Genomic DNA, 24621 nt, shown 5'->3' with positions numbered 1-24621 from the left:
CTTCCTGCTCCTCTGATGCTGCTTGGCCTGCTGTGTTCATCCAGCTCTACACCGTGTTATCTCAGACTCTCCAGCATCTGCAGTTCCTACTATCTTATCACTAAGACTGTTTGCAAAAGCAAAAAGTCCTACAGAGCAACCTATTACCCAGCCACAGTCTAAACAGCAATAAAACCTTCCCCATATCTTGTTAATCCCCTTCTGCATGGCAGATATACCAGAAAATCAGTTTTGTCCATAACATTGCAGAGCAAATCTGGCCAAAGAAAGGACTTGAGTTTTCAAGGCTTTCTGCTGATATACATTAATCTTCCCCCTTCCCCTTTCTCCCACTTGGACCGTAATTTTCAAATAGTAAGCTTGCTAAAGTAACAACTTCCATGAATCCTGATGGAGGCAGCAAAGAAAATGTCTGTCATGATTTAATTGAACCAAAATGGTCATTTATCAATTCTGAATGGAAGCAATTCTTGTTAATGGCCTAACATGTTAATCAATAAGTGCATCCACTTCAAATAATTGGAACCTAAAGCTCTCTATTCTCTCCATTTAATGTCAGCCCTGGGTGATGTAGATTAAACCCTTTTAATGTGTTAATTACAGCAAGATAACAACATAATAACATGCATAAAAAAAGGCAGAGAAAGGGTTATCAGATTGGTTGTCTGTGCATATATGCTAAAAATAAATTATCCAGTGTGGGGCAAACTCAGGATCAGACATCCTCTAGATTAATATCCTCCACTATCACTCACGAGTTCAATGCATACAGAATACGGCTATTATTGTTTGGGCTTTTCTTGTATTCTTTTATGGGATGTGGGCAAGCTCAGGTTTATTTATAAGTAAAATACAATAACAATAAGATACTTAGAGAAGAAGGATTCAAACAATTCAGTCGGAACTTTGCACAAAGGTTCAAAATACCATTTCCCGAACACATTTCTCACACAACTTGTTAACTCTCGGGCTCTTGCATGAAATATTCTTTTATAAATCTATTTACAAGGATATATGTAGCTGTTGTGACCAACTAACTGATAGAGTTTAGATCCCTGGAGAGAACTGATGATTTGGGGAAAAAAGTCCTCGGTATCTGTTTCGGGTCAAAAGCCCTTCAGCACAGAACTGTCATTCAATCAAGATCAGAGGCAGAATTGTCTTTTTGCTCAGACTTTGTTTGACCAAATGGAAGTGAACTGCAGGACAGACAAAGTGTTGGTAACCTTGACTAATTGACAAAAGCAAACAACTGGTAATCTCTCCCAACCCTTCATTCCAAGATTTGGTCAGGAATGATGGTTTCCATTTTAACTCTAACTATTCCAAAACTACATTACATAAAATATGCAAAACCTGTGCTATTTGTCACAGAGGGATGACACCTTCCCTTGATGTCAGTCAGTATCAGGATGCAATTTGTAGGGAGCTGTAATGGGAGGGAAGTTACAGTCCATGTGTGACAGGGAAGGAGCAACATTTTATGTGTTTCCCTCCAGTGCTTTGGAATGAATAGGTAGACGCTGTTGGATTAAAAAAAATGTTGTTGTCAAGGTCAGAATCATTGGAGGGCTTCACCTGGAAATGAACATTTCCCGAACATATCTCAGCACTGGCTAAAACCACAACACTTGATATACGCTATTTTTACAATTCATGTCATGAAACGAACCTGAAGATTGAACCTGTACCCAACTTTCCCAGTAAAGCTGCCAGCCAGAATCTCACTGGACAAACAGCAAAGAAATACTTTCATTTCATGACATCAAAATGTCCCAAAGACTATTACATTTGGCGAAGTACCTTTAAATTTAAATTTTTAGCATGTCAGAAACACAGCTACACCAATGTAAGACACAATTTTCAGCATGAAGGAACCCCTATGGTGGAAGTAGCCTGAAAGCACACATCCTGCCCCCCGAAAAGGGTATTTCCTATTTACATGGCAGAGCGAGTGAGTCAGGGCCGGTTGATGAAAACCTGGTTTCCAGAGGCAAGTTGGCCACTCAAATCACCAGCTGTCTCCACTGAAATGGGATTTTGGCATCCCCAGTAGCGTGGAAACCAGAATGTGTGTCTGAATTTTGCACATTCATCCACAGAGGCAGAGTATTCCTTTCTTGAGGTAAGGTACCCCTATGCCTGAGACACCAGATCTGGTACCTCTTTTTCGAGAGGGGTACATTTGGGAGAGGTTCACGAAGGGGCCAGGTACCCTGATGGAAGGAGAGGCAGGGAAGACGACAGGTTTGTTAACAGTCGAGAAAATTGTGTCTAAAAATGCACAAAATATGTGCAACTGTAAAGCTGTCAAAGATGTGCAGGACATGTCGAGAAATAAACACAGAGAATGCTGGGGAAACTCAGCAGCTCTGGCAGCATCCATGGAGAGAGAAACAGAGTTAACATCTTGAACCTGGTATGACTTTTTAGAACTGAAAGGTGTTGGAAAATGTTTTTATTACACTTTAAGTGGAGACAGAGGAGGAGTGAGAGGGCAGATAGTATGTAGGCTCAGTGCAAAAGAAAACAAGTTGTCAATAATGGGAAAAGAAAATTAAAAAGTGTAGATTAAGATGTGAAAGGAAGAAAATTGGTCCTTTTTACTAAGTGCAAAGTAAACAGGACATAAATGTGACACTGGCGGAGGAGGGAGACAATATAAGAATAATGTTGAATTCCTCTTGAATGCCTCAATATAGAACCTTCAGTAATAGAATTTTCGCTTAGATCAGTTGAAAATGTTATGACTGTGACAATAGATTTTTGATAAGTAAGGGTGTTCAGGATAATAATGGTGACAGACCCGAGGCAGTGAAATTGAGTTGAGATTCAGACAGGCCACGATCAAGTTGAATTGACTACTCATGTTCTTATGTTTCCATCTGTGGCGTAATGACAATGCACCTGTAGATATGGCGTTATCTGAGCATGTTATTCAATGACCTGAGTCTCCTGAAAAGAACAAAACTTTGCTGTTTTTGCACTTCTCATTCCAATCTACTTTCTTCCCCCAGGCGAAAGAAGGAGACTTGATGACTATCAACCAAATTCTCGAAGAACCCTACTTAACATCCAAAAGATTTAGAGAGTGGAAACGGCTGAATCATGAGTTTTTCTTGGACATTTGTGGGTACAGTGCTGTTATGAAGCCACAGAATGGTGCATCTGAACTGGTATTACCAGCACCACTATTGACACACACACACTCATTCATCGAAACTCATGTGTAAACCAATTTGTAATTGCAGCATACTGCCCAACAGACAGCAATCTCTCCATGCTATCACATCTTTAGCATCTACATTGTATATTTGTACATAATATATTCAGAAGTATTCTTGTACATAAATTGGATAACAGAATAGTGTCACAGGATGCCTAATATCTGCATGAGATCACATCTGTATTCTTCCCAACTTTTGTTTTTGTTTTTGTTGACCAATACAATGAGCATTCAATCTTGCATTGAAAGAACAGGTAGTAGTGTTTATAGAAATTATAATTACACACATACCGTACATGTTGTATTGAAAAAAAAGCTAAGCTTTTAGTTAACGGCACCTATATGTTCCAACAATTTTATATTGACAACTTAACTCATCCCATCAAAATGAATAATGCTGGTGACAAGTGGTTGATAACAATCTCTGGTGAACCAGAGGGGAATGTCTTAATCTACTCACAGTTTTAGGTGAACATTCATTTTTACGTAAGCATTGAACATACAAATTGCTGAATGTATGTAAAGTATGTAAAGTTTTGCTAGTGTAACACTGAATGAACAAGAGTAATTTTTGATGTCCCTTTGAAAACAACCAGCTTTTATTAAAATTATAGCTAAAAGCTGTATATGAAAATGACTAAAAATATACAAGTATTAATATTTATATATGACTCCCTGCTCACGATTTTTTATACGATTGCTTGTTAAAAGAAATACGTTGACTCAAAACTGATATACCTGAGGCCCAGAAGCTGGTGGATGAACTATTGACACATTCAAAGTGATTCACTGAAATGTCATGTTCAAGTTTTGTACTGTTATTACTTGTGTAATAAGCTGACAGAACTTGCTTCTGGCACCCAGGGTAATTACTGTAACTATATGCAAGTAGACAGAAGACTTGTTAGACCACACTGTACCTTTAAAAAAAAACACAGTAGTAAGGTTTATCTGAATACATTATTCTGTTGTCATTTATTGTCTTTATTGCTTGCACTTTACCTGCACCATTAACTGTAAGCTGAGGGGAAGGAGTGTACTGAAACTGTGATAATATTCATTTGGGTCACTTAATGTCAACTGACTTCCTTATCAGTGTTTAAAGACTTCCTTGAGTCTTTTGAGCCATGCAAATTCAAGAGTGTAAATTTGGTACATTTTTGATTTGAAATCCATGGATAATATGTATCAGTTACTGACAGCATTTATGTCACCTGTTTTTACTTCCTATGACTTGAAGGTTTTTGCCATATGTAGGTTTCCATTGTATGTTCCTCCACTGTGTGTATACCTCACGGTACTTTGCACATATGTATGAGTTGTAAGTTGCACTGCAACAATAAAAAGAAAAATTTAACTTTTTTTTGCAATGCTATTGTTAACTATTAACATGTGTTCTGTGCATCATTGGAAGCAATTATTCCTCATGATTAAAAGGTAGTCTTTTTTGAACAAGTTGTAAGCCTGAGTTGTAAAACTTTTGACTTCATTAAATGAAACTCTCTGTGATACAGTATCTCCTTTGACTAATTTAATCTTTGTTTGAAAGTGATGGTATTCATTTTTGTTTGCCTTGGGCAATAGGTAATAAAACACCAAAATGTGCCAGCTCTGTATAAACAGTGTTCCTTGACATTGAAATGTTTTACCACAGTGCAAGTCCACTAAAGTTCTTTCAGTCATTGTAAAATTAATGGACATAAATGTAGGTTGGTCTCGACAAATACAATAAATAATCTGGGAATGTTATATGTGGATGTATTCTCTGCAAAGAGTTAGGAACTAATTAGCCAGGAAACTGTTGTATTTGTAAGTGTTTCAGTGGGAAACATTCATGTCTGCACTGGAGAATCAGGTTTTGTGCAACTTCACACTGACCAAGAAAGCTTTCTGACCAGGCAGCATGACCGGTGCATTAAACACAAAAAAAAATTCTTCTTGGCAAGCCTGAAGTGCAATTATTTCAAATATCTGGGAACCAGGAGACAGCCAACAACCTTGCGGCAGCTGTGAGCAATCCCAAAACATTTTAAATCAATTTAATGTTGATTTGGAAAATTGACTCACATTAGTGGCAGAAGGAAAACTGAATGAATCAAGTGTAAATGGAATGTCAACTGGGAAAGCAATTACTGCACAGCTACTGTCCACAATGAATCAGGACACTAATGGTGTTATAGAGATTTCTGAGAAGTTTTAAAAGATCTTCAAGTGACATTCAGTAGTTTCTTAAAAAAGCTCTAGCAATGGAGAGAGGATCAGCTATTTCCATCAGTGGGCACAAGATGAATAATTACATTTATTTCAGAGCTGGAAGCTTACTGAGGAAGACAGCTGAAATCCAGACAAAATCTTGGAAAAATTCGATACCCATCTCCTGCCAAAATCAAATAATTGGATTTATTGGTATTAATGTCAAGGGCTTAGACAGGAGTTAGGTGAGCCTGTTGACAACATTGTAATGAGACTGAAAAATGCAACAAGAAAACGTACATTTAAGAGCATTTAAATAGCTGATATTTCAACTAATTTCAGTTCTGTGCACCCTGAAGTACAGAAAATGCTAATTGGAAAGGAGAAGCCTTAATAATCAATTCCAGCGTTTTCCTTATTACAGATGTTAAGCTGACTGGCCTGTAGTTTTCTGCTTTTTATTTCCCTTCTTTCTCAAATCAAAGAGTCACCTCACTATTTTTCGCTCTGATGGGACCTTCCAGAGTCTCGGGAATTTGGAAAAATTAATACCAATGTGACTACTATCTCAGCAACTACTTCTTTTAAGAACCTAGTATAAAGTCTATAATGGATTTAACAGCTTTTAATACTAATAATTTTCCGAGTACCTTTCCCTGGTGATTGTAATTGTTTTAAGTGCCTCCCGCTCTTTCATCTTCTGTTTTGTAATTATTTTTGGGATGTTACTTGTATTCTCTGCAGTGAAGCTGAATGTGAATTTTTTGTTTAATTCATCATCTCCATTTCTTTACTTTCTATGATTAATTTTCCAGATTCATGTTCAGAACCTGTGATAATCAAGGACTGGTTACTCACCACATGGTCAGCTCTGTGAGCGGTTCAAAGATGTGTCACTCCTCATGGACAGAGTCCCCATGACTCATTTCAAAATGGCCTTTTTGATTGCCACAAGACCCCCCAGGACTTTTTCCCCTTGGGGCATAACTTCCTCAAACAAATGAATACATTTGGTCAGGTCATCTGAAACCATGGCCTAAATATTCTGATCTCTGAATCATCAGAGACTGGATGGAACAACTACTGGGATTTCTGAGCAATGCATTAAAACCTCCATTGTGAAATTCCCTGCTCCTTAGGACACCTCCCCAACCCCAGCCCACAAAGTCTCTGTTTCAGAGACTGTTTCAGAGACTTTGGACGGTACCAATTTAGGTACTTGGAAAGTCATCCAGGAAAATGTTGTACAGAACAATTCTAATCCAACTCTTGGGTATCAGCTGAGCTGAACCTCCATTCAACTCACAATAACCCTCTCAACTCCTCCCTTGAGGCCAACACTGCCTCCCCACCCCAACTATCTCCTCTGACACTCTGCCTATGTTTCCTGACCACCCCCCATTACCTTATCTAACTATCCTGCCCACCAACTCACCCCGGAAATTCCCTGAATATTTCGCCACTCCCAGCCTGGCCTGACTAATCCCCATCATCCGACTAGCCCCTCCCAGACCTAACCTGGCTGACCTGACCTGGTGACCCCACCGGACCCAACTACCCCATGACTAACCAATGTGACCACTGTCAAGTGTACTCAAGTACAGAAGTACGGGAGTACAGTGAAAAGTTTACAAAGTCGTCTGGTACCTTAGGTACAACGTACCTTGGTACAAATCTTAGTTACAAAAAGAGGAATAAAAAAAGAAAGAAGTCGCATTACTACAGTGATTCATAGTATAAGTTAGAAATAAGACATAGTTAAAAGGATAAACATTACAGTCAGATAAACAAATCACAGATAAACATAACATTGCAGTGGCTCAGTGCAGGATCTTCCACACATGGTCTGACTGGCCTCGCAAGCTGCTGACTGCACACGCTAGACCCTAGTCCAACAACCGTCCCTGCTCCGCTCCGTGCCTCCAGACCACTCCGCTCCAGGTCTCAGCCACTCTGTGCCGCTGGCCCAGTTCGCTCTGGCTCTCAGCTGCTCCAAAGTAACTTTTCTTATCAGAGAAAAAAAAAACTTAAAATCTTAGGAAAAAAAGATAGAGGAAGAAAAGGTGTGAAAAACAAAGTGGACGGATCGACAAGCCCCGGGCTGAGGAACCTGACTGCTGCCTACTCTGCCACTGCCATCTTGATATATGGTGCACATTTCTGAAGAAGCCGTGCTTGGAAGGCTCAAGCAGAAGTGAGGAATACCCTCAGTGCAGAGATACACTGAGTGGAGTAGCAATCCAACAATGAGTGCTGCTCAATGGATGGTCCAAGGCAAAATTAGTCATGGTTCATTAGATTAAATGTGTATAATTATAGTCATACAGTCATTTAGTCATATGGAAATGGTATGGTCCAACTCGTCCGTGCCAACCACGTTTCCCAAACTAAACTAGTCCTGTTTCCCTGCATTTGGCCCATATCCCTCTAAACTTTTCCTGTTCATTTACCTGTCCAAGAGTTTTTTAAATGTTGTAATTGTACCTGCATCTACAGTTCCCTCTGGCAGTTCATTCCATATATGCACCACACTCTGTGTGAAAAAAAAGTTGTCCCTCAGGTCCCTTTTATATCTTTTCCCGCTCACTTTAAAACTATGCCCTCTAGTTTTGAATTCCCCAATTCTAGGGAAAAGATCTTTGCTATTCACCTTACCAATGCCGCTCATTCTTATAACATCTATATTGTCACCCCTCAGCTTTTGACACTCCAGGGAAAAAAGTGCCAGCCTACCCAGACTCCCTTCATAACTCAAACCCTCTAGTCCCAGTAACATCCCTGTAAATCGTTTCTGCATCCTTTCCAATTTAACAATATCCTTCCCCATAGGAGGGTGACCAGACTGTAGCAGTACTCCAAAAGTGGCCTGACCAATGTCCTGTACGGCTGCAACATGACATCCCAAATCCTAAACTCAAAACACTGCCCAATGAAGGCAAGCGTACCCTTAAGTTTTTTCTGTGATAATGATTTTCATTAGTTTGCAGTTAGGGTTGTAAGATTAATAGGTCTGTTGTTTGCCTGGGTCATCTTTATTAGAACACTGGTTTTCTCCAATGTAGCTAAAAATTAACAACACAGAATTATTTAAGCCCATTTCTTCCAACTGATAATGATCAAGAAAACAGCCAATACAGCAGATGCTGGATAGAATCAATATTTTCTCGTCATGGTAATTACATGAATCTGCAAGTACACTTCACAAAGAAAAAAATGCTTGCCTAATCTTTGAAAACCTAAGTGACAAGGTTATCCAGTTTCAGCCTGATCAAAAAAAAATCCAGCATCACATCCATAAGAAGAAAAACTAATTTATCCAATGCTTTCACATACTACCTTTGCCTTTTAATTGCAGCTTAGCTTCTTACTTGGTCAAAGCTGCAGCATCTCATGATCCGACGTGTCTGAATGTTTGGGAGATACACATTTAAGGATCAATGTTTATGTAATAAATCCCAGTAGGTTGTTTCAGAGGATGTAGGATGTGTTTTATATCAGCTGCAGCAATTGTTAATTCATCACTGCTGTTACAGGGAGTGTGCCAATCTTTTGAAAAAAAAAACAAACAGTACTCGGCTGTTCAAAAGCTGAGATTGTTTTAGTTTACTGCTAGATAGGATGATGTTATGTGCAAGTGGCTGTGATATGAACAGCTCAAATTACTCTTGCACAAGGCAAAAGGTATGAATACAAATTGCATACTGGCAAACAGCTCAAAAACTCAACCTAACAGCTTGACTGACATTCTTTCAACAATGGTTTTTTGGGAGGATAGGCGGGCAAATATTACAAATTTATGGACCAAAATAATGCTGTATACTCTATAGCCCCCTCAGATCGATGGAAATAAAGTGACTGCCAATAGATCCTCAGCTTTTATAGAATCCCAACAGTGCAGATGAAGGCTTTTTAGCCCATCAAGTCTGTACTGACTCTCCGAGGAGCATCCCAGCCTATCCCTGTAATCCCACATTTACCATGGCTAATCCACCCAGTCTGCACATCTCTGGACACCACAAGGTAATTTCCAGTGGTCAATCCACCTAATCTGCACATCTTTGGATGTGGGAGGAAATCGGAGCAGACACAGGAAGAACATACAAACTCCACACAGACAGTCACCTGGAATCAAACCCAGGTCCCTGCTGCTGTGAGGCAGCATTGCTAACCACTGAGCCACTGTACCTCCTTTTGGGTTCATGTCCTGAATATCACAAGCCCCAATAAATTGAATGACTGGATTGTAGATTGAGTAAAATTAACTTCTAAAAATTGCCCTGCCCCTTTAAATGTTGAAAGAAGTTTGTCTTGTAGTCTCAGTTTTATAGCACAAATCAATATTCCTTCTCTGCAGGTACAATAGGATCAACATATTGACACCCATCAGGATTTCATACCAATTCTCCACCAAGGTTACCAACAGTGTAATTGGTGGTATTTGAACAAGGTACTACATGCTCCAATTTTTTCTTTAATTGGGCACCTAAAGATACAACATAGTGGATGATAGGTTCCTCCATACCCTTTTGTTTAAGTGCCTTGCCTGCCATATCGGCCAGGGGTGGATACATGAATTGGTTAAGCATATATGAACTTGGTGCTTGGTCCCATTATGTGGGTGAATTAATCTTTGCTAAATTTGTTAATGAATGAGCACAACCACACTGTGCTTTCCTTGATCATGTTTTGTGATATATCTCTGGAGCAGGTGGGATTTAAACACAAACTCTCTGGCCCAGAGGTAGGGACACTACCACTGTACTTGATCCCCAAAATTTAAGTTTTATATTTTCTTTATTGAACTGTCAAAAAGAGTTAGTGCATTCCTTCTAGTTCTTAAATAAAGCTCTGGGTTTCTGCCATTCATCATCTTTCACATCTGCCCCCACCCCTTGCCAAGGTAGCCTTTGTACCAATTCTGCCACGGTGACTGAAATTACAAGACTAATAACATCAAAGTATTTAATTGACTGTGAACTGTTTCATGCATCTTCAAAGTTTTGAAAGGTCAAGTTGTATCTAAATTCTTTACTTTCTTTTAGTGAAGATCTGTAGCTGGAGTTGTTGGTTGCTTGCCGAGCTGACTGGTTAGGTGACATCTTCAGTGCTGTCTAGCCTCCGTTGAAGTGCTGTTGTTCTATTCTGTTCTGAAATTATATAGCCCAGTCTGTTAGGGTGGGTAGTTGTGTTTCTGGTTTCGCTCCATGATGTTATGTAGTTGCGGTCTATTTCAACATGTTTGTTTATGGTAACAACGGTTGAAAACCAGGCTTCCAGAAATTCTTATGCTTGTCTTTGTTTTTCTTGTCCTAACTTTCCATTTTCTCTAGGTATTGGGATGTGTGTCAGTATTGTTAGTGGTGGGGTATTGTCCCTGGGGGAGTGTGTCAGTAATTGAGAAGGTGACGGTTGGGCATGCCTCTGACTTGTGCGTCAGTATTTGAGAGTGGTGTGTTGCTGGGGTCTGTCAATATTTGAAGGCGATTTTTTTTTCTTTTCTACAAATGTGATTATATTTGCAGAATGTCCTTAGCTTGTGACTCCATTTGCTGAGACTTGTCCCAGAGGGTATCCGTTTCCACACATGCAGTCCCCATCATACAGAATAGTGGGGAGCTCTCTTTGACTGTGTGTTTCTTCCAACAACAACTAAATCAAGCTTATATATACCCTTTATTGTATTAAAAGCCTTCCAAGCTGTTTCACACATCGTCAGAGACTCTTCACTGGGTACTTTGTAATCACCAGGGTCATCCTCATGGGGAACATAAAAAGAAGCCCTTGTGGGTGATAAGTTCCCCATGAGGATGACCCTGGTGATGATATGTTGCCTATGAAGATGACTTTAGTGATGATAACTACTCCAATGACCATGACTCTGGTCAGCATAGACACTCCCAAGACCTTAGAGCCGGCACTGAACGTTTTGCGCATGTGATGGATGTGATGCCGTGGCGAAAGGCGCATGCTCTAACACCGGAGCCGGCACTGAGGGCAGTGTGAGATAACAAGGTGTACAGCTGGATGAACACAGCAGGCCAAGCAACATCAGAGGAGCAGGAAGGCTGACGTTTCAGGCCTAGACCCTACTCTACACCTTGTTATCTCAGATTCTCCAGCATCTGTAGTTCCTACTATCTCTGAGGGCAGTGTGTATGTTCCAAAGCCGGCACCTCGTGGACTGCGCATGTTTCGACACCGCCTCCTCGGCTCAGCCCATGTTCTGACGCCGGCTCCTCGGACACTGCGCATGTTCTGGCCCCGGCTCCTCGGACACTGCGCATGTTCTGGCCCCGGCTCCTCGGACATTGCGCATGTTCTGACCCCGGCTCCTCGGACATTGCGCATGTTCTGACGCCTGCTCCTCAGGCACTGCGCATGTTCTGACGCCTGCTCCTCGAGTCCTGCCCATGTTTTGGTGCCGGCTTCTCTGGTACTGCGCATGTTCGGACGCCGGCTTCTCGGGCACTGCGCATGTCTCGGAGCCGGCGGTGTCGTGATGGCGTCCCAGGTGAGTGTCCGTAGGCTGTTGTTGTCTGTTGTGCGGACGTGAGAGGCGGGTCCTGGCGGCCGTAACTCATTTGATTGTGCTATTTGGTCCAGGGCAGCAGGACTCTGGGCGCTTGTATGGACTGACAGTCTGAATGATAGGATATTATCAGAAAGTCGGCTTCTGTGTGAGAGTTTGTGGATCAGCACCAAGGTACATTCATGTAGCGCCTTTAATGCGACGAACCATACCTGTGCGCTTCACAGGAGCATTATAGAATAACACAGCACTCAGCCTCGTAAAGAAATAGGTCAGATGACCAAAGCTTGATCAAAGAGGTGGGAGTTGGCAAGTAACCTTGATATTTTCTAGGAGGTGTGGAGGAGTTGTGAGGGAGGCTGCCTGGAGCTGGAGCAGAGACAGAATGCTGGAGAAATTCAGGCCTGACTGCACCTGAGACGTGAGAAACAGAATTTATGTTTCGAGTCTGATATGACTCTGTCGGAACTGAACAAGTGCCATAGCGGACTTGAAGCGTTAATTCTGTTTCTTTCTCCAACATTTTCTGTTTGTCAGATTTCCAGCATCCGCAATGTTTTGCCCTTATTTGAGGTGGAGATGAACGCTGTACGTTCTGATGATATTGCCAGGAGTTACTCTCTGATGAGGAATTGAAGGGTAATGGGAAGAGAGGAAGCAAGGATAGATCCTTTTGGGTGACACCAGTGGTGATAATGACAGAACGGGTAAAGAAGCCACAGCAAGTGACTAATGTCAGATAAATGAGAATTGAACTGGGAGTGTAACCCCACCCAGCTGGCCACTGAAGCAGAGGTGGAAGGTGGTGTGATCAGCTGTATATAACTCATAGAATTCCTACAGTGTGGAAACGGGCCCTTCGGCCCAACAAGTCCACACCGACCCTCAGAGCGTCCCGCCCAGACCCATTCCTATAAGCCACCTAATCTACACGCCCCTGAACACTTTGGGCAATTTGTCACGGCCAATCCACCTAGCCTGCACATCTTTGGACTGTGGGAGGAAACCCACACAAACACGGGGTGAATGTGCAAATTCCACACAGACAGTTGCCCGATGGTGGAGTTGAGCCTGGTTCCCTGGTGCTGTGAGGCAGCAGTGCTAACCACTGAGCCACTATGCCACATGCTGTGCTAAGAAAATATCTGTGGGTGTGTACACATGTGTATGTTTAGGATTTGTTTGATGATGTAAATATTCCTTCATAGGAGTGTTATCAAAGAAAGTTTGGTTCCAAACCTCATGAAATATTAGGACGTGTCCAAAACCTTGGTCAACAATTATGTTTTAAATTGTGTCCTAAAGGAGGGGAGAGACATTTAGAGTGGGAATCCCAGCTCTTAGGGTTTAGATTGCTGAAGGAATTAACATTTTTAAAAAGGGTATGGTAAAATATTAATATCTGCTTGATTTGCAGTGAACAGCCATATAACACTTAGTGAAAATGCATATTAACTTTTATATTTGGCATGAATGCTGTTATGAAACAGTTTGTCAACACTTGGGAACTTCAGACATTTAATATCAAACATTCCCATGTCAGATATGGTGCAGCTAGATAATAAAATTGCTGTCACCATGCCTCACCAAAGTGCCTCAACTTCAGCAAAGAATGCAATGATTTTGTTGTTTTCCATTTTAGTTTTCCTTAAACCATGCTCGAGTGACAGTGCCCAAAAGGAAACAGTGCAGTGTTGAGTGCTTATTAAACTGAGACTCGTCTCACATTAATGCACTATTGTTTACATAGAGTTGATCCAACTCGTCCAGGCCGACCAAATATCTGAAATTAATCTAGTCCCATTTACCAGCATATGGCGTATATCCCTCTAAACCCTTCCTATTCATGTGCCCATCCAGATGCCTTTTAAATCTTGTAATCTTACCAGCCTCCACCACTTCATCTGGCAGCTCATTCCATACACACACCACCCTGTGCAGGAAGAGGTTGCCCCCAGGTCCCTTTTAAATCTTTCCTCTCACCTTAAACCATTGTCCTCTAGTTTTGGACTCCCCTACCCTGGGGAAAAGGTCATTCACCCTATCCATTCCTCTCATGATTTTATAAACCTCTATAAGGTCACCCCTCAGCCTCTGACACTCCAGGGAAAATAGTCCGAGCCTATTCAGCCTCTCCCTATAGCTCAAGCCCTCCAACCCTGGCAACATCTTTGTAAGATAAGACTTTAAAAGCCAGAGTTGGGTTTGGAGCTCAAGTCCTAAATCTGGTGATTGCAAATCTCTCAGAGAAGGCTTTCTAAACTGAGAACTCTGAATTAAATGTGATTGTGTGGCCTCTTCCACTGAGTAAGCTCCACATTTTCTAAAGAGCTCTTGTGGCACGGCGAAGCAGGAGCTCCATGGTCAGATTCTGCTCACCAACTCAATGGCCATGGAAGTTATGCTCATCACGTGGCCAAACAGGTTGGTCATTAACTGGTAAACCCTTCAAATACAGAAACAGGTGGTAAGAGCTTAACAGTTTCCAATCGGCCAGAAATATGGTTTAGCTTTTTTTTTCTTTATTCGTTAAGAGAGGAGGATGTCGCTGGCTAGACAGCATTTATTGTCCATCCCTAATTGCCCAGAGGGCAGTTCAGAGTCAACCACATTGCTGTAGGTCTGGAGTCACATGTAGGCCAGACCAGGTAAGGATGGCAGTTTCCTTCCCTAAAAGGCATTAATGAACCAGATGGGTTTTTTCCTGACAATCGATTCATGGTCATCATTAGATTGCTAATTCCAGTTTTTTTTTTTACTGAATTCAAATTCCACTGACTGCCGTGGCGGGATTCGAACCCAGGTCCCCAGAATGTTATGCAGGTCTCTGTATTAACTGTCCAATGTTAATACCACTCGGCCATTGCCTCCCCGTACTGCAGCACAACAGCATCCATTCATTTAAAAAAAAATTCCCAAGCACAGGCCCTTGCCATGTACTGGACTCTGTGGCAAGTGTTCTCACTGTTAGGGACTTCTGGACGTCTGCTTCCCAGTTTTAATATCCTTGTAATCATGTTGTAATGGCTATAAGATTAAACCAATTAACCTGTATTTGTGCCATCAATTTATTTTGTTCTGAATATTACACATATTCAAGCAAATAGCCATTTGTTTTGCCTTTTTACCATTTTTTAACCGCCTTTGATCATATTCAGTTTTTCAATGGTCGTATGTTCTGCCCATTCCTCTAATACTCTTATACAAGTGATTACACAATTAACTGCCATTATTTATGCGTACATTTCCCCTCTGTGAAACTCTCCCACCTCTTTAATTTGTTTAAAACCCCTTCTACAGCTTAGTTACTCGATTCACCATGACACTGGTCCAACATGGTTCAGGTTATGCGAGGTATTGCATTTTGGTATAACAAACAAGGGTAGTGCTTATACAATTAATGTATGGTAGGGCCTTGGATAGTGTTGTAGAACAGAGTGAGCTAGTGGTGTAAGTATATAATTCTTTGAAGTTTGCGTCACATATAGACAGGGTGGTTAAAAAGGCATTTGGCATGCTTGCCTTCATTGCTCAGTCCTTTTGAGTATAGGAGTTGGGAAGTCATGTTGAGGTTGTACAGGACATTGGTGAGGCCACTTCTGGAATACTGCATCCAAATCTGGTCACCCAATTATAGGAAGGATATTATTAAGCTGGAGAGGGTTGAGAAAGTATTTACCAGGATGTTGCTGGGTATGGAAGGTTTGAGTTGGAAAGAAATGCTGGATAGGCTGGGACTTTTCTCATTGGAGTGCAGGAGGTCAAGAAGCAACCTTACAGAAGTTTATAAAATAATGAGAGATATAGATAGAGTTATGGTAGCTGTCTTTTCGCTAGGATGGGGGATTTCAAGACTAGGGGGTGCAATTTTAAGGTGAGTGGAGAGATTTTAAAAAAGGCATGAGGGGCAAGTTGTTTTTACACAAGAGGGTGGTTTGCGTATGGAATGAATTCCTGAGGAAGTGGTGGATGTGGTTACAGTTACAACGTTTAGAAGACATTTGGATTAGTACAAGAATAGGAAAGGTTTGGAGGGATATGGGCCAGGAGCAGGCAGGTGAGACTAGTTTGGTTTGGGATTATGTTTGGTGGAATGGTTGGACCGAAGGGTCTGTTTCTGTGCTGTATGACTCTGAGTGAAGCTTATCCCAGTATTGGTGCCAGTGCCCCACAAACTGAAACCCATTTCACCCATACCAATCTTTAAGCCTCATATTTAAATCCTTGACTTTATTTACCATATGCCAGTTTGCCTGTGGATTAGACAGTAATTCAGAAATTATTACCTTGGAATTTCTGCTTTTGAAATTAGCTCCTAACTATTCAAAATTTTACAGTAGAACCTCTTTTCAAGTCCTGTCAATGTTGTTGGCACCAATATAGATAATAACAGCTGGATCCCTCCCCTCTCTCTCCAGGTTCTTCTCAAGCCCCAAAGAAATATCCTTAACTCTGACACTGGGCAAGCACATAATCTTCGGAAGTCCCACTCGCAGAGTTCGGTATGCATTTCCCTAATTATACTGTCTGACCATTACTACATTCCTATTGCCTGGCCCCACTTGAATGATTCCATTCGCTAAGGTGCAAAGTCACTTTGCACATTGACCCTGCAGCCCCCCACATCCATCCACACAACCTGCAAGAACCTCATGACTGTTGGACAGTTGCAGGGGTCAAGGCTCTGCAACCCCCAGAGTCCACATATCTGCCTTACCTCCAGTCACACCCTCCTGTCCCTGATCACAGACCAATTTTGAGTTGCCTAGTCCAAGTGGAGTAATTGCCCTGTGGAGCAAAGTGTTCAGGTAACTTTCCTCGTTGCTGGTACGGTACAATGTCTGCAGCTCAGACAACAGCTCCTCAACTCGGACTTTGAGCTGCAAACGTGTTTACTCTAGACCATGTTTGTGTCAGGCAGCTTCCACATATTGCGGCATCAACAACAATCCGTGTATAAATAGAATAAGGGTGCTGAAAGGAAGAGCAAGTCTGATTAGGAAAGTAAAAGATGGTTTATATCAGGTGACGAGGCATGACTAGAAGTGTTGGAGTAAACTGTCTGAAGTCTGCCTCTTATGTTGTAACCATTTTAAGATTCCAAATACACGTCTGGGGTAAATGGGCAATGTACCTGTATTCACCGCTGCTGTAGAAAATTTACTTGGATATGCTAACGATAATCTTGCCCCACTGTGCCGTTTATTATCAGTGTTACAAAGACATGTGGTTCAACTTGCTTGGAGGATTTGAGTTTTGAAGGATTGCTTAGAATTGATTAATATCTAGCTTTGTTGGAAGTGATTTCTTCAAAAGAGGTAATTGAAAGTTCACTGTGGACATAGGGAATAATTGTTGGTAACTGCTTGCTTTGCAAGATACTTGCTACAGCTGTTTTTGAATAGTGACTGGCTTGCGAGATGCTTGCTTTAACAGGATTACCTGGAAGAAAGTGTGCTAAGGACATGCTGAATTGGAGGAAAGCCTGCTAATAACAAGCTGTCCAGATGACTGCTCCCAATTTTGAAAAGAAAGCCCTCCTGTTGAGTTCAGGGTCAGGTCTTTTGATTAATTGACGGAACATCTTGATTGTATTTCTTGAGCAAGCTGTCTCTGCAAGACTTCAAAAACAATAATGCAAGATTAGATATTTGACCACACGTACCAGAACATTGGAGGAACAAACTCCAGAACGTTCTATAGTTTATCATATGCCTGCAAGAATAATCCATTAGCCAAAGTGCTTTTTTTTCTCCAGAAAGCTAATCTTTGCAGAGAATTTATTTTTCTCTCTTCCTTAATAATGTGTGTGTGCAGTGTGTTTTGCGGATATTTAGAATGATAACTCTCTATACTTCTATATTACCAACTGTATGCAAACCAATTATTGCATCTCTAGTGAATGTTTAGTCGAGATAATAAAGCAATAACTGTTTTTTTAAGAAACCTGGTTCGTGGATCTTGTTATTTGAAATCGGATTTTTTTTAAAGTATTTAATTAATTGTCTTGGTGATTGGAGAAAGTATATTTAACTTGTGACTCATCAAATAGTGGGAATAGAACAATAGTGGACATGTCCAGGCTCAGTGGTAACACTATTTAGTCTATATTTAGATAATTAATGTTCCCCATGATAGCTATATAATTTTTGCACCATTCTTAGAGCCAAAGCATCATTTTCCACTTGCAATTTCTGCGTGGAACTCATCAATCTTACTTACCGCACTCTGCACACTCACTTTTATAATAATGACTTTGATGTAGACTTTATTACTTTCTCCTTCTCACCTAGTAAATAATTCTCTATGCGAACACTATTTATCTCTCCCAGTATTTTTTGAACCTCAGAATTCTGCTCTGATATTACCTTGTAGTTTCCACACGCCTGCCAAATTAATTTAGAACATCCACAGTAGCACGAGCAAAATGCCCTGTAAGGAACTCAAACCTAGTTCTATTCAGGTGCAAACCATCTGACCTATATAGGTCCCACCCCCTCCAGTGCCAATCCAGAAGCCTGTAAATCTAAAACCCTCCCTCTTGCACTAACCTCCCAGCCTTGGATTAATCTCTCGTACTGTCCTATTTTTAAACATGTACATGGCACTCGGAGTAATCGGAAGGTAATTACTTTTGAGAATCATCTTTCTAAATTTCCACCAACTTCTTAAATTCTACCTTCTTCTATCCATGTTGTTTATTTCACCCCATCACCTCTGTGTGCTGTGTAGCTATTCAGTAAGGGTCTGTGGCCCAAAAATTTCTATCTGCTCTTCAGGCTATCGAAATACCGATCAATATGGCTATTCAAGCCGTATTTGTTTTCCACACTGCAGCTGAGCCACCTGTGGTATTGTGGATTTGGCTGTCATTGTATTTCCCAGATGAACCACCGCTCTCAGTTTTCAGAAATGAATACTGGTTGGACAGTGGGATGCACTCACAGGGACCCCTGTACTGTTCTGCCTATTTTATTTTTAACTTGCTGTCACTTTCTGTATTCTGATCTACAAACATGCTATCCCAAGAGGGTTTAGCCTCATGGATGAACCACAATGACACTAGTGGCTGCTCAAGACACAAGAAGTGCCCTGGAGTGACTACATAACACTGGATGTACTCAAGACTGAAGCAGCCCTGTCATTCCTTATTTATTTGTTAACCCTTTATTACTAACAAAAGAAACCATGGTAATACAAAAAAGGCCTTACAGCTATTAATAAAATCTTACACTACTGGAAAACACTTTTTGATAATCAGTAACGTTCCCTGCATAAAATGAACCTTCTTTCAAGAAAAGGTAATAGCAGCTGCTCTCGTTCCTTAATGCTAATGTGGCAGGTTAATTCTCTCTGGCAAGTCACAAACCATGGAAAAGTTCACCCTTACATTCAAAACCACACAATAAAGCTACATGCAATATGATTATAACTGAAGCCCTGTGATACTTGCATTTGATTAACAAAATGCTTCACCCAATGAAATTGAGAGTAATGGACAGATACAGCATGGCTAAAATACAATTGAATTTATTGCATGTCTTCAAATCTCCCTGGGTTTTGCTGTGTGTGTTGTACAGATTGCATATTGCAATCAGTGTGTTGTACAGATTGCATCATTGTGGCATATAATGATCATTTTCAGGTTCATTGTTGTAATCCTGTAAATTTATGGCTAAGCATCACACTGCTGTCTATGGAGAATCCTATGCTCTCTTCGATAAACCGCATTTATTTACTTCCTTACCTGATAACAGGAACCTTTTTCCCTCTAAGTGGAGTATTAATCATGGGCAGAGCCTTTTTGAGATATAGGATTTTTTTTTGGAGGGGTGGGTCTGGGTTTTTTTTTTTAAGGTTTGAAGGCAAATTTCAGTTAAAAACATTCTACCCAGAGCATCTCACTGATTTATTGCATTGGAAAAATTGGATGTTTGCAGTCGTGGGGTGTGTGTTGGTGTTTAGTAGAATTTTACATTGATACATTGAGTTTGAGACACCAAAGCAAGTCATACTGCCCATTGATCATGCTAGCCAAAGAAGGCTCCTAGGGCAACTCCTTTCTGACTGTATGCCATTGTGCCACAAACTTTGCTGGGTCTGTCCTACCATTGGAGCAGAATATGTCCAAGATGGTTGTGGCTGAGATGTTGTCTGTCAGTATGATTCTGTGAGTATGACTGTGTCAGGCTGTTGCTTGACTAGTCAGTGAGACAGCTGTCCCAATTTTGGCACCAGCCCTCAGATGTTGGTAAGGAGAACTTTGCAGAGTCAACAGGGCTGTTTTTGTTGTTATCGTTTCTGGTGCCTAGTTCGATACCAGGTGGTCCATCCAGTTTTATTTCTTTGACATTGTAGCGATTGGTACAACTGGCTTGCTCAGCCACTTCAGAAGGCAGTTGAGAGTCAACCACGTTGCTGTGAGTCTGGAGTAATTTGTATACCAGACCAGTTGAGCATGGCAGATTTCCTTTCCTAAAGGACATGAGTGAATCAGGTGGGTTTTTCCAACAATCAGGAATGGTTTTGTGGTCATCAGTAGATTCTTAATTCCAAATAGTTTTATTGAATTCAGATTCCACCATCTGCCTTGGCAGGATTTGAATTCAGGGTCCCTGGAACATTAGCTGAGTTTCTGGATTACACTAGTTTACATTATCACTAATCACTGCCATGTCTGAGCTTGGCATGTTAGTGCTGTTTTATCTGAACCTCTGTGAGAACCAAATTTTGTACATCAGTGCTTCTATCTCCAAAGCAGACAGCAGTAGATTACTGTGTTGAGGTTGGTTGGCTCGCCGAGCTGGTTTGTTGTTCCGCAGACATTTCATTACCCTGCTGGGTAACATCATCAGTGTAGCCTCCGATGAAGCGTCAGAGACTGCATTAATGATGTTACCCAGCAGGGTAGTGAAATGTCTGCGGAACAACAAACCAGCTCGGCAGGCGAGCCAACCAACAACCCGAGCTACAAATCTACTCCAAAATCTTAGTAGATTACTGTATTTGAATGGTCCCATGGTTCTTCACAAAGGTACAGTCAGACACAAAATCTGTTGTTTTAAATTCTATTCTTATGGAATTGCAGATCTGTAACAATTTGTTTTTATCATTGGCAAGTGTTTCTTGTCATAGCCTTAGAATTAAACTTGGGCTGCATTTGTTGCAACTGCAGAAGGGGCACCCTGACTGCCAATACAGTGGCAGTGCTTGCGTAGGAGCTGTCGTCTTCTGCAAGGAGATATTCCTCCTGAGTTTTTGTTTTGCTCAGTATCAGTTGCCATCTGGTTTCACCTCTGAGGAACACTTAAACTGTTTTCAACCCGTAAAAGCAACCTCTCTCAACTTTCCACCCCTCTCACCCACTGTAACCTCTCCCCCGCAGAACGTGCAGCCCTCCGCTCCCTCCGCTCCAATCCCAATCTCACCATAAAACCCGCGGACAAGGGAGGCGTAGTTGTAGTATGGCGCACTGACCTCTACGTCGCCGAGGCCAGGCGCCAGCGCTCCGACACCACCACCTACCGCCCCCTTGATCATGACCCCACCCCCGACCACCAAACCATCATCTCCCAAACCATCCACAACCTCATCACCTCAGGTTACCTCCCACCCACAGCGTCCAACCTCATCGTTCCCCAACCCCACACCACCCGCTTCTATCTCTTTCCCAAAATCCACAAACCTGACTGCCCTGGTCAGCCCATTGTCCCCGCCTGCTCCTGCCCCACCGAACTTATCTCCACCTATCTCAACTCCATTTTCTCCCCCTTGGTCCAGGAACTCCCTACCTACGTCCGTGACACCATCCAGGCCCTCCACCTCCTCAAACTCCCAATTCCCTGGTCCCAACACCTCATCTTTACCATGGACGTCCAGTCGCTGTACACCTGCATTCCCCATGCAGATGGCCCAAAGGTCCTCCGCTTCTTACTGTCCCGCAGGTCCGACCAGTCCCCCTCCACTGACACCCTCATCCGCTTAGCCAAACTCGTCACCCTCAACAATTTCTCTTTCAATTCCTCCCACTTCCAACAGACAAAGGAGGTGGACATGGGTACCTGCATGGTCCCAAGCTATGCCTGCCTCTTTGTAGGTTACGTGGAACAATCCCTCTTCCGTAGCTACACTGGCCCTAAACCCCGCCTCTTCCTCCGTTACATTGATGACTGTATCAGCGCTGCCTCGTGCTCCCACGAGGAGCTCGAACACTTCACCAACACCTTCCACCCCAACCTTAAGTTCACCTGGACCATCTCTGATACCTCTCTCTCCTTCCTGGACCTCTCTGTTTCCATCTCTGGCAACCACCTGGAAACCGATATCCATTTCAAGCTCACCGACTCCCACAGCTGCCTAGAATACACCTCCTCCCACCCACCTTCCTGCGAAAATGCCATCTCCTTTTCCCAATTCCTTTGCCTCCGCCGCATCTGCTCCCAGGATGAGGCATTCCACTCCCGAACATCTCAGATGTCCTCGTTTTTCAAGGACCGCAACATCCCCCGCTCAGTGGTCGAGAATGGCCTCGACCGTGTCTCGCACATTTCCCTCAACTCATCCCTCACACCCCCTCCCCGCAATAACAATCAAAACAGAATCCCCCTCGTCCTCACGTACCACCCCACCAACCTCCGGATCCAACGCATCATCCTCCGACACTTCCGCCATCTGCAATCTGACCCCACCACCAAAGACATTTTTTTCTCCCCACCTTTATCTGCTTTCCGGAGGGACCACTCTTTCCGGGACTCCCTTGTCCACTCCACACTCCCCTCCAGCCCCACCACACCCGGCACTTTTCCCTGCAACCGCAGGAAGTGCTACACCTGCCCCTACACCTCCCCCCTCACCCCCATCCCAGGCCCCAAGAAGACTTCCCACATCAAGCAGATGTTCACCTGCACATCTGCTAATGTGGTATACTGTATCCGCTGTTCCTGTTGTGGCCTCCTCTACATCGGGGAAACCAAGCGGAGGCTTGGGGACGGCTTTGCAGAACACCTACTCTCGGTTCGCACTAAACAACTGCACCTCCCAGTCGCGAACCATTTCAACTCTCCCTCCCATTCCTCAGACGGCATGTCCATCTTGGGCCTCCTGCAGTACCACAACGATGCCACCCGAAGGTTGCAGGAACAGCACCTCGTATTCCGCTTGGGAACCCTGCAGCCCAATGGTATCAATGTGGACTTCACAAGCTTCAAAATCTCCCCTCCCCCTACCGCATCCCAAAACCAGCCCAGCTTGTCCCCGCCTCCCTAACCGGTCCGTCTTCCCACCTATCCCCTCCTTCCACCTCAAGCCCCACCCCCATCTCCTACCTACTAACCTCATCCCGCCACCTTGACCTGTCCGTCCTCCCTGGACTGACTTATCTCCTCCCTAACTCCCCACCTACACTCACCTTTACTGGCTCCATCCCCGCCTCTCTGACTTGTCTGTCTCCTCTCCACCTATCTTCTATCCGCCTCCCCTTCTCTCCCTATTTATTTCAGAACCCCCTTCCCCTCCCCCATTTCTGAAGAAGGGTCTAGGCCCAAAACATTAGCTTTCCTGCTCCTCTGCTGCTTGGCCTGTTGTGTTCATCCAGCTCTACACCTTGTTATCTTAAAGCAACCCAAATCCTGGTGCTTTGCTCATTTCAGAAGGAGCCAGACTATGAAGCAGGCATTTCACTACATTCAGGAAGTGCTTTTTGGCTCCGGTTAAAAGAAATAGCAAATATGCATTTATATAGCACAGGACATTTGAAAAGTGCTGTTCAATTATTTTTGAAGCAGAGACACTGGTTGTAATGGACGAATGTGAAGCGTTAATGATGTCCAATTTAAGTTTATTTGGCTTCAACGTAATTGTGCTTTGCGAATAATTTTGACAGCAATTATTTGGCCCTTGATCCTTACAAAGTGAAATCACAATTATTTAAATGGATTACGAGCAGGAAAGCAGGACGTTTTTCGCGTCGAGTTTATTTTTATGATCAATTTTACTTGGAAGAAGGAACAGCATGATGAATTGCTTAGGCATTTCTTTTAAAGAGAGGTAAGTATAGATTGAGTGAATGTGGATCATGATGTAACTACCCAACGAGTTAGTTTTTAACCTTGATAGCAGTGACTGAAAAATGAATCCATTCAGTCGGGATACCATGTAATTTGATTTTAATTCTTGCAGTTTGTTAGATTGTCAGCACTTCCAGCTGGCCTGGGCATGGTCTCTTTCAAAGTATATGCTTCAAGTAAAAGTCACCAGGACAAGTATTCAATCAAGCCTGAGCAGGTAAGTTCTTTTCCTCATGTTTTGTTGAATTCCTGTTAAGTTTTCGAAACCTGTTGGATTCGATGTTTATATGATGTAGAAGTTTTTTAAAAAATATAATTCTCTCTCTCTCTCTCTCTCTCTCTCTTCCTCCTCTCTCTCTCTTCCTCCTCCTTCTGTTTCTCTGTCCCCGTCCCCTGTCTGTCCCCGTCCCCTGTCTCTTTCTCTCTCTTTCTCCTCGCGCTCGCTCTTTCTCTCTCTTTCTTCTCCTCGCGCTCGCTCTTTCTCTCTCTTTCTTCTCCTCGCGCTCGCTCTTTCTCTCTCTTTCTCCTCCTCGCGCTCGCTCTCTCTCTTTCTCCTCCTCGCGCTCGCTCTCTCTCTTTCTCCTCCTCCCGCTCGCTCTCTCTCTTTC

At 42.6% G+C, this 24621-nt stretch overlaps 2 protein-coding genes across 2 annotated transcripts in view; both read left to right on the top strand.

The window, feature by feature from the left end:
- The window catches only part of si:ch211-26b3.4 (connector enhancer of kinase suppressor of ras 2), a 525409-nt gene extending 520667 nt beyond the window's left edge, over positions 1 to 4742 (top strand). The window contains exon 25 of the mRNA XM_048604947.1: positions 3018 to 4742. Coding sequence (XP_048460904.1) covers positions 3018 to 3233 — 216 coding nt within the window. The 3' untranslated portion in view covers positions 3234 to 4742. The remainder of the gene's footprint in view (positions 1 to 3017) is intronic.
- Positions 4743 to 11796: 7054 nt separating this feature from the next.
- LOC109934350 (MICOS complex subunit MIC27) overlaps positions 11797 to 24621 on the top strand; it is a 38070-nt gene continuing 25245 nt past the window's right edge. The window contains exons 1-2 of the mRNA XM_020533156.2: positions 11797 to 11930; positions 24126 to 24230. Coding sequence (XP_020388745.2) covers positions 11862 to 11930; positions 24126 to 24230 — 174 coding nt within the window. The 5' untranslated portion in view covers positions 11797 to 11861. The remainder of the gene's footprint in view (positions 11931 to 24125; positions 24231 to 24621) is intronic.

Source organism: Rhincodon typus, chromosome 14, assembly GCF_021869965.1.
Source record: "Rhincodon typus isolate 14 chromosome 14, sRhiTyp1.1, whole genome shotgun sequence".
NCBI lineage: Eukaryota > Metazoa > Chordata > Chondrichthyes > Orectolobiformes > Rhincodontidae > Rhincodon > Rhincodon typus.
This window is presented reverse-complemented; position numbering and strand designations above follow the sequence as displayed.